The following is a 14,580-nucleotide window of genomic DNA, read 5'->3' as shown; positions in this document are numbered from 1 at the left end:
CTGCTTTTGGATCTGAAATAATTGACTTGGTCTCTTGAGACCAGAGTATGGATTCCCAGAAATCTATATTTTGTAAGTATGGACCTGGAAGAGGTTAAATTAGTTTATTGTGCTTTGGCCACAGTAGGTAATTCTAGTGGTGACAACAACCATGCATGTCACTTCTGCAGGCTGCGTCATACGTGAGAAAAGTGTCACTCTTTTCATAGCTTTTGCCGGCTCTGAGACACTTCTGTTTCTCCTGCTCTTTTTCTAGCAAAGATTCACTCATCACTAAATGAAAAATTAAAGTGAAGACCTGATTATTCCAAGAGCCTTGTCACAAGTCCAATGTTTTTGAACGTTGGTGCTACTTCTGCTATATTTTCACACTTAAAACAATAATTTGGTATTCCTCTTGTACCATTGTCCTCTTTCATGCCAAGAAATAAGTCAGATGGCAGTTCTCTCCCAAGTGGTTTCATTGTTGACAGCATTAAGTCTGAGTATGATTCAGTAGGCTATAAAACACTTTTAACTGTCAGGAAATTACTTGTCTTTAAAAGTTTTGATTCAATATACCTACCTATTGACCAGAAATTGCCTTAAACCTACACTAAAATTTTCTTTTTTAGTTTTATTTAGTAACTTTCAGAAGGGAGTACTCATTTTTGCAACACAACATTTTATCACTTTGATAAATCTTATTTTGCTGAATAATTTTGACATTCTTCTTTGGTAACTGATCAAGCAGGCTTGCTGGAACATTATATCTCCAAAGAACCCTAACATGTCTTCTAAGTAAAGAGTAATTGCTGAATTTGTTAGGTTTTAGAGGGGGTTTAGAGGGAGACATCTCAGACCCTGAATTAACTCAACAAAAGTCAACATGAAACAACATTTGCTGCCTTTACGTTCACAATATGATGTGTGCAAAAGGATATTCAAGGGAAAACACACACACACACACACACACACACAGAAAGGAGGCTTTATTTTATCCACCAGGATTTGACTAAATGGTAAAAGTAAAACTTCAATACCAGAGGTCTGCTCAACCGAAAAGGAAAGTCATTTCAGAGATGGAGAGTTATAACATTTTGATGAAAGGTTACTGACTACTTACTGTAACTCTCTGCAAAAACATGCACTGATGAATGGTGCCACAAAGACCAGAAACGTATATTTAGAAAATAAATCAACATAGGGTCAATTCAGATTTCATATAATAATCATGCAATAGCAGATGGGCTTTAGCGGTTAATGCATGTGCTCGGCCACATAAACTATTGGATGCATGTGATGCAACACAAGTTTGAATCCGATTAGCATCAAGAGTGTGTCAACACATTTCATCATACCTAGTTATTGTGATGGAGAACTCAACCAGATCCAAACTCTGAATGGATAAACTTCACCACACAGGATATTCCTGTCAGATCTCAGGCAAAGTAAACCAATGTTCCAGCTCTCTAAAGCAGGACTTAACCGATAAAACTGATAAAACTGGTACAACTCAGCGAACAGCATTACTCCTCAATGTTCGGCTGCTGCGTGAAATTAAAGTTTGAATCTGTTATTCAACACTGGTAACACTGGCTTTGGTGAATAAATAAGATGCATAACTTGCCACTTGGTAACAATATTAGAAACCACAACATGATACATAATTTAAATTGAACTGTAAGAATAATAGTCAGACGCTCGCTAATGACACAAGAGCAGTGTTGGGGAAAGGCATGGGGGATGCATTACAATTTACTCCATGAAAAAGTAACTAATTGTGTTAGTTACTTTTTGTGGAAAGTAATAGATTACTTTTGGGATACTTTTTGTCACCTGGGCTGGGCTTGCGTATTTATTTTTAATAACAAAAACCCAAAAGTTATATTTTTGGCAACTATAAAAGCCCTTTTACACCAAAAGTGAAATTAATAAACCTCAGGCTGAAGAAAGTGCCTCTGAGACAGGAAAGGTGTCAGTGATTACATGGGAAAACAAAGTAATTTGCATTATTTATTTAAAAAAGTATCTCGGTTATTTTGTTTTATAATGTGTTACTTTACTAGTTACTTGAAAAAGCAAGCTGAAAACTTGCTGCCAGATTCTGGAAAATAAATTCTTCAAACACTGGCACAAGAGGATGTGATGTTAGTCCTTCAAGAGTTACTCTCAACTTATCTAATTATAAAGCCTATTTAAAAAAAAAAAAAAAAAAAAAATCAGTCTTCATGTATTTTACTAAACTTTAGCATATGATTCTTATTAAGTAGGGGTCATTTTTTAGGATTTTTTATCTAACCCAAGTCTCTGAGAACCTGACACCTCGCACTTCTGGAGACTCCAAGTAGGTTGCAGTTTTGGAAAATGGTGGCACTGGAGATTAAAGTGTTTATTAATTTTAATTTATGTCGCCCAAGTGATGTCACTTTAGCTGTGATCTTCACACATTTCTTTCTTTGCTGAGGTGCATTTAAACAGATGGAGGCTTTTTTTTTTTTTTTTTTTTTTTTTAGATGTAGCTGTGTCTGACAGACCACACAGGGGCTAAAATGAGAAAACCATGTGTAGGCTGTACTGCTCTTCCTGTCCAGCGGGTTAAATGATGGCTTCCTTCCCATTATCCACACGGACGGACACGCTCGCTCCAGCCCGCGGGCTTGAGTACACACTACTTCAGCGCTTTAGTGGGGTGACTGTAAATACGACCCCCAAAACTGCTTCCCTACCTACGCCTTCAACAGAAGAGTGCCTGTGTAAATCCAACATCCAAATATTATGACAGCACTCACTACATCCCGACAGCAATGCCCGAGAGGACACAAATATACAGCAGTGGAGGAGGATCAACAATATTGCACAGACTAGTGTCTCTGCTGATTATAATTTAGAACATCTAATGCCATGAGCTGGTAAGAAATGAACAGAGACAACATCAAAACTCACTATAGATGAGTCTTATCTACTTAGAAAAGTCAAAAAGCTTGACTAAAAACTTTACCTTTACAAAATGATGCTTAAAATATTATTGGCGATGAGTGGTGCGGTTTGGGTCTTCAAGTTTAGCATAAATTCATGTTTTATTAAATGTTTACATGGTTGCAAGTTAAAAGTACAAATATAAACATTTATCTTACACTACTCTCTAAAAAATGCTGGGTTCAGCCAGTTGGGTCATTTTATTAGGTTATATTTTTTTATCCAGGTGGTTTTTTCTGTAACTCAGCTGCTGGGTCATTTTCACAGTTAATACAAATGATAAACCCCCTCACATACCTACCCAGCACTGGGTCAGTGTAACCCAGCGTTGGGTAATTTATGTCAAACCAGTTGAAACTGGAAAAATGAAACTGAAAAAATGGTTGTGTAAAATAACACCCTTTTTACCTTGTCAAAATGAGCTCTGCAAAAATCATCCCATTCTGAGGGATTGTTCCTTTAAATGCAAATGAGTTCTGCTCGCCCCGCCCCTCTCTTCTCTCTGTGGAGTGACGTGCTGCTCTGAGAGATTGTTTACTTTAGCCGCTAAACTTGCTAACTAGCACGTTATTAGGAAAGGTGATTGCAGAGATTCATAAAAAAACCCTTATACTCACTTCTGCTTTAGGTGAAGCTGGATCACTAATGATTTGCGTGAACATAGACGCATTTATGTAGATCGGGAGGCGCATTCCTTTCACAAACAAACGTAATCCACTGCATCTTCAGCAGCTCAGATGTCGGAAGTAAAAAAGACGACCACTATGTTCATTATTACATCCAGCAACACAACACCTCAATCGCTCAATCGGAGATATTGTCTAACGTCTAACTTACATCCCTGCTCCGGGATCAAAAAAATGGAGGTCGGACTGTTACAGCTGATCTGAGGTAAGACGCTCATGTCAATCAACTATTGTGGGAGTGACCTGAGAATGGCTCGATTTGAAAAAGGGGATATTATTTTTAAAGATTATTTAAAAACCACTGCATGGATTTTTATCATTATAGGGTAGATTTGTACATACACTGCCAACACACATTAATGTTCAAACAACATGTAAAAGTTAGAGTGCATTTTTATTATTTGAAATGAAAAACCTTAAACAGTTTGACCAACCCAGCACTATGCCAAGAAACAACACAACGAATGGACTAACGTATAAAACCCAACAAGCTATGTTTTTAGCCCAGCATTTTGAGTCTTTTCACATTCATAACACTTTAAAATAGTGTTAATTTCATCTTTCTTTCTTCAATCGTAAATAAATTCTGTTTCTTGAAGAAAGCTGTAGTGGACTTCAATGGTGCCCACGAGTTTAAACTTCCAAAATACAGTTTCAGTCCAGCTTCAAAGGGCTCTAAACAATCCCAGCCGAGGAAAAAGGGTCTTATCTAGCGAAACAATCGGTTATTTTCCAAAAAAATTTACAATTCATATACTTTTTAACCTCAAACTCTGGTCTTGTCTATTCTCTGTGGTGCGTATGCAAACTCTGTGTAATCTGTGTAGTCAATACAGTTAGGGTAGGTCAAAAAACTCTCATCTAATTTTGTCCTTTGACTTCAAAATCATCCTACATTGCTGTTTTACCTTTTTTTGTGAAGGGTGTTTGATCTTCCTTGCACATTTACTTTGTAAACACTGGGTCGGTACTTCTGTAGCGATGTAGGATAATTTTGAAGTTGGAGAAAATGAGACAGGAGTTTTTCTACATTCCCTAACTGCACTGAAACCAATTGCACAGAGTTCATATGCGCATCACAGAGAATAGACATGATGAGCATTTGAGGTTTAAGAGTGTATAAGTTGTAATTTTTTATTTTTAGAAAACAACCAGTCATTTATCTAGATAACACCCTTTTTGGAAGTTCAAACTCACAGGCACCATATAAGTCCACTATATGGAGAAAAATTCTGGAATGTTTTCCTAAACAAACAATTTCTTTAAGACTGAAGAAAGAAAGACGGGGGTAAGTAAACGATCTGTAAATTTTTGTTCTGGAAGCGAACTCCTCCTTTAATTGTTCTGATGAAAAATATTTGTTGACAATAAGATGAAGACAAGATGAAACCACCATCATTTAATACTATAACTGCAATATTCACCAAAACATGGAATATTGTTGTTTAACTAACTAACAAATAAATAAATAAATAAATAAATAATAAATAAATAACACCTTAAAATGTAGTTTAAAAAAAAAAAATAAAAAAATAGAAAAATAGAAAAAAAGAGAAAAAATACAGACCTTCACAAGTTTTCATGTTTGGGGTTGCCAGATTTTTTAAAATCCCCTAATCATAGCTACTCTCTTAAAGGACACATTTACTATAATTTACTGTCATGTAATTTTACTTTATCTTCACAACCTGGCAACCATTCAATCTCTCGAACCACATGATATCGTACACAACCGGCACACATGAGAAACATGTAAGTTGGAGTTTATCAATATTTTGCTTAAATTAAAGCGTCTGTCTTTCTTCACACGGCTGCTTGCTGCTTAAATCTGCCAGCAAACCTTCTCACTGACAAACTGTAATAAATCCAAACATGATCTTGATTGTTTGTGATTGTGCTTACTGAATAAATGCACTTACACACCTCAATACAAATTGTTGTTGCTCTAATAGAAGAATATGAATACAATATGTAATGATTTGAATTAATACCACATGCTGTCATTAGAAAATAATAAATGACTGTGAGAAGTGTGATAACTTGGCAATGTGTGCCTAGTTTGACTACACACAGATGAATACACAGAATTTAATTTCTGTGGCAGAATACAGAAATTTCAGCCGTGCACAAAGCGTATTCCAAGACTGTTCCAACAACACATTACAGCTGCTTAAAACAGAAAGACTAATATAAACTCACAAGGTGAACAGTTGCACTACTCCACTCATATACAATATAACACATAACCTTATAAACACAATAATAAAAACAGTCTAAGACTCTAAAACTCAAGTCTGGTCTCATTCTGATAAGAAACGCTGACTTTTCATAAATTTCACCCTCTATTTTCAATGACTGAACATCCTGTTACAGATGGAAGTCTATTGCGGAAATGGGTTGTGAATGTGGACTCTTGATTATCAGGTCTAAACATGCTTAAAAAGCCATTTGTTCAGACTTTAAGCCTAATTAAACCTTCGTAAATATTCAGGCGGCTTTTCTAGAAGCATGGGCGACGTGGGGGTGGGGGGGTTACAGTTGCCCCCCCAGATGGTTAGTCATGCCCGTTGTCAGCCACACTGCAGTTGGAGCGGTTTGCCATGCCCAGCCCCGGTTGTACGGAGGTACTAGATGGTGCTAAATACCCCCAAATGAAAGCACAAGCAACTGAAGATCTGGCAAAATAGCCAGACTTATTGTGTAGTTTAGAGAGCTTCACTGATTATAACAGAACTTGTGAGATCGCAATGAACTGAGATGAGTGACGCTTTTATACGTGATAAAGTGAGCGAGCTTTGCGCACTTTCTAGGCTATAATCCGTTCAGAATTTGTATGAAACGTTCGTTTTATACGGTGCAATGTTTCGGGATGACATCTGCATATTTATGCTAGATTCTTTCTTTGCCCGGCCCTTGTCCGACAGCTTATCAGAATTCTCGGTCCGAGTGCGACCCTGAGCCAGTCTTTTTTCCCTCTTCTCCCAAAACAGCTTATACTACTGTTTCAGCTATTAAAATAGTCCAGTTTTGTATGTAATGGCAAAGTGACTATACTTTGTTTTTTTTATCAAGTTAATTTAAACGTTTTGTAGCATTTTTTTTTTGTTCGCAAAATATAAGTTTTTGTTTTTTAAAGTAACGACAAAGCGGCCAGCGTAAGACTGATGATAGTCTGATAAATTTTGCCTTCTCAAATCATCACGACTTGCCTAAAATAAAGTATCTATAGATACAAAACAGTTCAAGTATAAATCAATGTTAGTTTAAGCGTTAAATGAATGTGTGCTATTGGCGCATATCCATTTGTGTGGAGAGTGGAAGCTAAAGCAGCTTTGCAGGACATGGAGGCGCCAGCGCAATCAATTGCATTTTTTTTCAGTGGAAACCATTTTAAATATTCCATCATTTTAGCTGATAAAAGTAAGAATAATACATCATTCGGAACTGTAAAGGGTCTACTTTTATTTGTGTGCACTCACAATATCAACAAAACGTTGCAAATGGTGCTTCTAACATAAAGAAAACAAACATGATGCACTGTCTGTGGTCTCAACAGGAGCGCTTCACAAAAATGAACCGAAACTCAGCGAATACATAACTCACAGACATGATACATGTATCTATAGAAAGCTTTAAACTATAACTTAATGAAATGAAGCAAATCGAAAACAAAAACTATTTCATTATGTAATCTTTAAGGATGCATTTCTCTCTAAAGGCGCATCCAAAGAGGAGATGGTGAGACAGGATCGACAACTTCATCCTTGCGACACTGACTCAGAAAACACAAGTTTATTGATGAATAATTCAAAAATCCCCTTACTATTTCCCCCGACACATTCATGATAATAACTTTTGCCGGTGCTTTGCGGCAAGCTTTAGCCTATTGTGTGTGCTTGAGCGCGGAACTGTTCCAGCTGAGCTGAAGGCGCGCTCGCTGCTGCTGACGGAGACACTAAACGCCTTCCGAGTCGGTCTCGAAAGTGAAAGCAAAAATGAAGTCTCGTGTTGTTTCCACCAGCGCAGATTTTTTTTTTTTTCATCGCCATATTTGGCGGATGTCTAAAATATAAACATAAGAAGAAGCCTAAAACAGGCCCAAAGGCCATCCCGGGTCTAAATTATGACGTAAAAATTGGCCCGAAGCCCAGCCCTAGGGACATAAAAAAAGTCGGGGCCCGTCGGGCTCGGGCTGCAATGCAGGGCTCTACCGGGACATATCAATCAGTAGCCTAATTTCATTGCCAGTAACGGACGGTAAAGTTCAGGAATGAATAGTATGCGATTTATGACAAAACAGTCCCACAACTGATCGTTCATTTTTTCTTAATGTGTTTCACCTTTAGTAACAATGAATCAAAATGGATACATGTCACGTGACACAGGAAAAAGACACGGAAAATCAGAAAAGCAGCGTGCACATTTGGTTAAAAATGAAAGGTGGTCAACGGACCCTTAAAACGGGAAGCTTTGCCAGATTCAAGAGTCAAAAGCTCGTCCACAGTTTAGTAAATGTTGGCAACCTCTTTAAGTTATTCTTGACTGCGCTGTATTGACTGCTTTGGTGCGTTGCAATAGGGTAGGAGACTGTTTTGATGCTTATCCGACATTTTTTTTCTTGCCCCCCCTGACTCAAGAGTCAAATGTCGCCCATGACTGGAGGTTATGATGAACACCAACAGCTTTAAAAAGTTTTTTTTTTTTTAAGTTTAAGTTTAAGTTTAAGTTAATGCCCTTTGCACTGGTTTCATGGTTCAATTCATGATCTGAGCACAGAGAAGCTTCCGGGACATCAGCTGATTGGGTGATGTTGTTTATATCCATTGAGTTTTTTTATGAGATTATTATGCAATTTCACTGACACACTCATATTGTGCTCTTATAGCAAAATCAAACATGTTAAAAGCTAAATATAAACTGACACGGTCTATGAATAGAGTACAAAACAGGGCACTGAAACTCTCAAAGTCCTTTTTTTTTTTTTTTTTTTTTTAAATCACATGGTCAGTGGAAGAAGGTGGTTAAACTACACAAACAAAATATCATCTGAGCCATTACCAAAATGATATACATGTCTAAGCGAGTGATTTTTAAATTAAAAAATGGACTGAATATTTTGACACAATATTTGCATGATTTTTAGTGTTTTAGTACATATTAATGTACATTCAAGGACCTTTGTGTGGAGATGTTGTTGTACAGATATTTTATGTGTTTAAATGTTTTATGCTACATTAATTATGAAACATATCAAGCAGTTCTCACAAGAACAATATATTATTTCAACCTCTAATGCTTAAAGAACTCATATGACACCAAGGCGTACCATATTTATAAAAACGGCAATGAAAATAAAGCCTAGAGTTGCTAGCCATTTCCACAGAAAATATCCTACTGAATCAAGCAGTCCAGAAGTAATGTGAGATGTGTCTCTCCCCACACAAATAACACACAGAACCATCAGTGCCAAACTAGAAGTGGTACATTTCCATTCATTTCACAGTTTGACATCAATCCTGAAGCAGCACGAACACACACAAGTTAAAAATACAAGACGTCAACATGGGAATATAAAGTGCTTGACTGCAGATCCAAATGAAATGAATCTGAAGGCTTCAGACAATAAGCGTGGGCAAATGCAGGAGCACATATCCTCTCATTTTGGGTTGGACTGCGTTTGCGTCTCTAAACCGCTCTGGAGAGCAGAGGACTGCTGATGTGGGACTTTCCCACAGTTTCAGTCTTCAAACTGGCTGTGTTTGTCACTGGAGAGTCCCGGCGAGGGACCGTTCCCAGAATCAAAACCCTGCTCCTGGGTAAGCTTGGCTCGTTGGGGTAAAGAGACTGAAATCAGTGAAAACTAAGAAAAACTGTCCCTGGATCAGGAGCAGATGGAGATATTTTTGGAACACATGATCTCCAGAGCGAGTAGAAGTGAAGTTTAGGACAGGAGCCAGGAATAGCAAGAACTCGAGCAGAAGCAGCAAGAGCTGACTGCATTATGGCTATTTTTCTTTCTGAAACTTCTTGAACGGGAAGAATTACAAATGTAGTATTTGGGTTGGATTGGTTTTCTAAATGATGTTTAAGCTGCAATGATTAAACTTTTATATATGCTGATTTAGTCCAGAATTAGGATTTCATGGTCCTTTGTAAAATTAAGGGGACTTAAAGGGGAAGTTCATTTCCAGAACAAAAATCACAGATAATTTACTCACCCCCTTGTCATCCAAGATGTTCATGTCTTTTCTTTCTTCAGGATTTCTCTCCGTATAGCGGACTTCTATGTTGCCGTGAGTTTGAACTTCCAAAATGCAGTTTAAATGCAGGTTCCAAGTTCTCTAAACAATCCCAGCCAAGGAAGAAGGGTCTTATCTAGCTAAATGATTGGTTATTTTCTAAACAAATTTACAATTTATATACTTTACAACCTTAAATTTTCAACACAGATTTTCTTCTCCAACTTCAAAATCATCCTACATTGCTGCTTTACCTTTTTTTTGTAAAGGGCGTTTGATCTTCGCACGTTTGATTTGTAAACACTAGGTCGCTATTTCTGCAGCGATGTAGGACGATTTTGAAGTTGGAGGAGAAAATGAGATGGGAGTTTTTCAACCTACCTTTTCAACCTAACTGTCTTGTGATGGAATATCGCATTTGAGGTTAAAAAGTATATGTCATTTTTTTTAAAAAAAATAACTGATCTCGGCTGGGATCGTTTAGAGCCCTTTGATGTTGCATTTAAACAGCATTTTGGAAGTTCAAACTCACGGGCACCATTAAAGTCCACTATATGGAGAGAAATCCTGAAATGTTTTCCTCAAAAAACAGAATTTCGTTACAACTGAAGAAAGAAAGACATGAACATCTTGGATGACAAGAGGGTGAGTAAATTATCTGTAAATTTTTGTTCTGGAAGTGAACTTCTTTAAGACAAGACTTTATTTGAGTAAACAGACCAAATATATATATTGGTTCTTAGCATATTCATATTACAAACAATGATTTGGAACAAACAGATACCATTTTTTCAGTAAAATTCTATTTCATGGTTCTTGAGTTCATGGAAAAATATTAAACACATTCATGTTACACATTCACAACTTCTTAATACATACTAATAAATTACAATATTCACCCACATACACTAAATTCCAGTGACTAATGCGTGTACACAGATTTTATTAATATCACATGCTCAGAAGTTAATTCTTGCACAATGGCTGACAAAGCGTAAACGGGTCATTCTTAAATTGTTTTAATATGTTCTTTGAGGTTTACTTTTAATGTTTTTCTTCCCAGCATTTCTTCTCTTCTCTATATTGCTTCCTAATGTAGTTGTCTAATAAACCTGGTATTGTATAAATATAGTTGACTCTGTTAGGAATTGCTTTTGTTCCTCTATAGTAAGTCGCTCTGGATAAAAGTGTCTACTAAATCTACAGAAACTATATAAACTTTAACAGAAACCTTTATGAATTTGCAAAGATACTACTGACTAACTGCAACATATTCGTGAACTTACAGACAGCAGTGGGCTCTAGATTGTGTTGTGTGTGCATACCATATGTCAGGTCAACAGCTTTTGTGGCCAAAAGACACTGAACGCTTCAATGGAGTTGCTCTTTTTCTTTTTAAAATGATCAGCCTGATCATATTTCCTCAATGTGCCATAAGCTTTACTGCTGATAGTGAACAGATCATTCATCATTCGCTCATTTCTAAACAATCAGTCTGATCCTGCACCTTGTGTGGACTAGTGGTTGAAGGCTCTTTCATCTGTTACCATCTGTGCATGGTATATTTCAAAGTGTACATGTGCAAATGGATCTGCTCAATTAATAATGAATGCACACGGCATTTGTCAACTGATGGGACAGGCCAAAAGAATAGTTTTTTACCTGATAGTAATCATAAACTTTGGCTCTGATATGTATGTGAGCATGAGTGCGCATAGAGGGATGATGAGTCTAACCTCAGCTGCCTGTGTCTCCTGATGGAGTAAAGTCAAGCCGGTCAGATCCTCCAGGAAGGAATGAGATGAGTTGAAGACCTTGGCTAGGAACTGAAAACCTTCTCGCTCGTAGTTGTCAAGAACCTGTAAAAAAACAAAACAATGTGTTAAGTCTTTAAGCTGGCACCACAACATCAGTAACATCAAATTAGGGGTGTGCGATATTGACTAAAATACCTCAATATAACGATATAATGATTAAATTATATTTTGCTGAACATGCTGGTACTTTAAGGTCTGTCATGGAAAAATAAATATGACAGTAAAACTGCCAGAAGCGGGTAGCTGTCTTAGTGATGCACTGAATCACTATTTCAAATGATTTGTTCAAAACAGCTGATTCCTTTAGAAGTTAGGCAAAATGACTTCATGAATGGATCATTGAATAACTGACTTAAATAATACATTTGAAAAGAGATTAATTCAGGAACAAAATGCTACAGTGTTGGTCTGAGATGCTTAAATTGTTTGCTTCAGCTTTATTTATTTATTTTTTTTTTAACTTTTTTTGTTGCCCAAAAAAAAAAAAAAAAAAAAAAACAGATACTGTCGTGTCTAAAACACAACTCACTCAATATTAACCTATTTGTTGAACAGCTATATAAAATAAAAATCACACATTAGCAATCACGCTCATATGCTGATATGGACCAACAGGTGCTGGTCTGGGTCTTAAGAGGTCCGTTAAAGGTCCAACTCTGCTATAAACACACTAAACACAATGCTATATTGTCTAGAACAGTTTTTCCCAATGCTGTTAATGAAGGAACACCAACAGCACTTTCTTATGTCTTTCTTATCCTGCCCATCCATTTCAGGACTTGCAAGAGTTTGAAAATGTGTGTCCAGAAACAAGGTTGGGAAACAATGGTCCAGAAGTTCACACAGCCCAGGAGTGTCCAGTCTTGCCCCTTGCCTCAGCACATTTGTGACCCTGGACCACAAAACCACTCATAATGGTCAATATTTTTTAGATGAAAAGATGAATAAATAAGCTTTCTATTGATGTACAGTTTGTTAGGGTAGGACATAATTTGGCCGAGATACAACTATTTGAAAACCTGGAATCTGAGGGTGCAAAAATAAAAAAATAATATCAAATTATTGAGAAAATAGCCTTTAAAGTTGTCCTAACGAAGTTCTTAGCAATGCATATTACTAAACAAAAATTAAGTAATGATATATGGAATCTGGACTCCAAGTTCACATAGGCCAGGAGTGTCCAGTTCTGCTCATGGTGCTCCCCAATTAAACACACCTGAACCAGCACACCTGAGCTAAACTCTGCAGGAAGATGACCCTCTAAGGAGCAGGAATGGACACCCTTGGTCTATTTTAGGGGTTCAGGGGTCCTGGAGTGCCGCAGTCCTGCAGAGTTAAGCTCTAACCCTAATGAAAACTCACCTGCCTGTAGCTTCCTAATAACCCTTCAGACCTTGATTAGCTTTTTCAGGTGTTGTCATTAGGGCTGAAGCAAAACTCTGCAGGGCTGCAGCTCTCCAGGATAGACGTTTGCCACCCCTGGTCTATGTGAATTTCTAGACCAGTGTTTCCCAACACTATACTTGGAGGAACCCCAGCAGTACACAATTTGGTTGTCTCTCTTATCTGAGCCCACCATTTCAAGTCCAAGAGTCTCTACAAATGAGTCTATACAAAATCTGAGATGATTCAGATGTGTTCCATTAGGAAGAGTTAAAAATGTGTAGTCTTGGGGTGTCTCCAGAAACAGGGTTTGGAAATACTGGTCCAAAAGTGCACACAAACCAGCACTGTCCATTCATTTTCCTGGAGTGCCACCTTCCAGCAAAGTTTAGCTTCAGCCCCAATTAGACACACCAGAACCAGCTAATAAGGTTTTCAGAACCACTACAAAACATCCAGGAAGCTGTCTTTGAGCTAAACTCTGCAGAAAGGTGCCTCTCCAATGAGCAGGATTGGACTCCCCTGGTCTATGCGAACTTCTAGACCAATGTTTCACAACACTGTTCCTAAAGGAACCCCAACACATTTTGGATGCCTCTAATATGTGACATAACCATTTCAGGTCCTGGAGTCTCTACAAAGCTGATGAGCTGATTCAAATGTGTTGGATTAAGAAGAGTTTGAAAATGTCACACAGACCAGGAATGTCCAGTCCTGCTCCTGGAGGGCCACTTTCCAGCATAGTTTAGCTCCAGCCACAATTAAACACACCAGAACCAGCTAATCAAGGTTTTTAGCATCACTAGAAACTTCCAAGCAGTCTTGTTCGAGCTTGAGGAAAGTGGATTAGAAAATCCTGGAAAAGACCTACTCAGCATCTACAGATGTGAAATACGGATGTGTTGTAACATCTGAGAAGCTTGTATCTGTTACTACAGTTGGCTTGTTGGCCAGTACACATCCAAACACAGCGATAACACAATCTCAAACTGCGGTTACATGGCACTGTTCCCCATGCACAAAGGGAGGCCAGGCGGGAGAGGCAGACATCTGGCACCACTGTCCATTGGGCTGAGAGCACTCAAGCAGCATCTCAGTGACGCTCCTCAGACAGACGGCCCTCCACAATCACACTGGCTCCTTTCACGCAGCTCATTCTCAGAGGAGATTGAGTTTCTGCCGGAGGCTGATGAATGGGCGGCACTGTTGAGTTGAGGGGGAGAGTGACGTCTGCTTTCAATGAACTAGACATGGATGACTTGACTGACAGAGAGCGTTAGAGAACAGGCGAGAATAGACCGGGGCTCATCTGTCCAAACTCCTTGAACTCGGGTGGTTCTTTAATACTTGCAAAACCTGCTATTTTTAACATTAAAGTGGGTGCACTGTGGAAAAATGCACAATGTAGATTTACTCCAACATTCACAACTCAACATTGCCACTTCCAGAGCTAGCCCATCCAGAACTGGAGCCTCAATGTCAACGGTAGCAAAAAAG

General features: G+C 38.0%; 1 protein-coding gene across 1 annotated transcript in view; it reads right to left on the bottom strand.

Annotated features, from left to right (window-relative positions):
• atg7 (ATG7 autophagy related 7 homolog (S. cerevisiae)) overlaps positions 1–14,580 on the bottom strand; it is a 126,493-nt gene that overhangs the window by 34,096 nt on the left and 77,817 nt on the right. Inside the window, 1 exon segment of the mRNA XM_051123117.1 lies at positions 11,620–11,742. Coding sequence (XP_050979074.1) covers positions 11,620–11,742 — 123 coding nt within the window.

This window comes from Labeo rohita, chromosome 11 (genome assembly GCF_022985175.1).
Source record: "Labeo rohita strain BAU-BD-2019 chromosome 11, IGBB_LRoh.1.0, whole genome shotgun sequence".
Classification (NCBI taxonomy): Eukaryota; Metazoa; Chordata; class Actinopteri; order Cypriniformes; family Cyprinidae; genus Labeo; species Labeo rohita.
The sequence above is the reverse complement of the archived record's forward strand: the minus strand, read 5'-3'. Positions and strand labels throughout refer to the sequence as shown.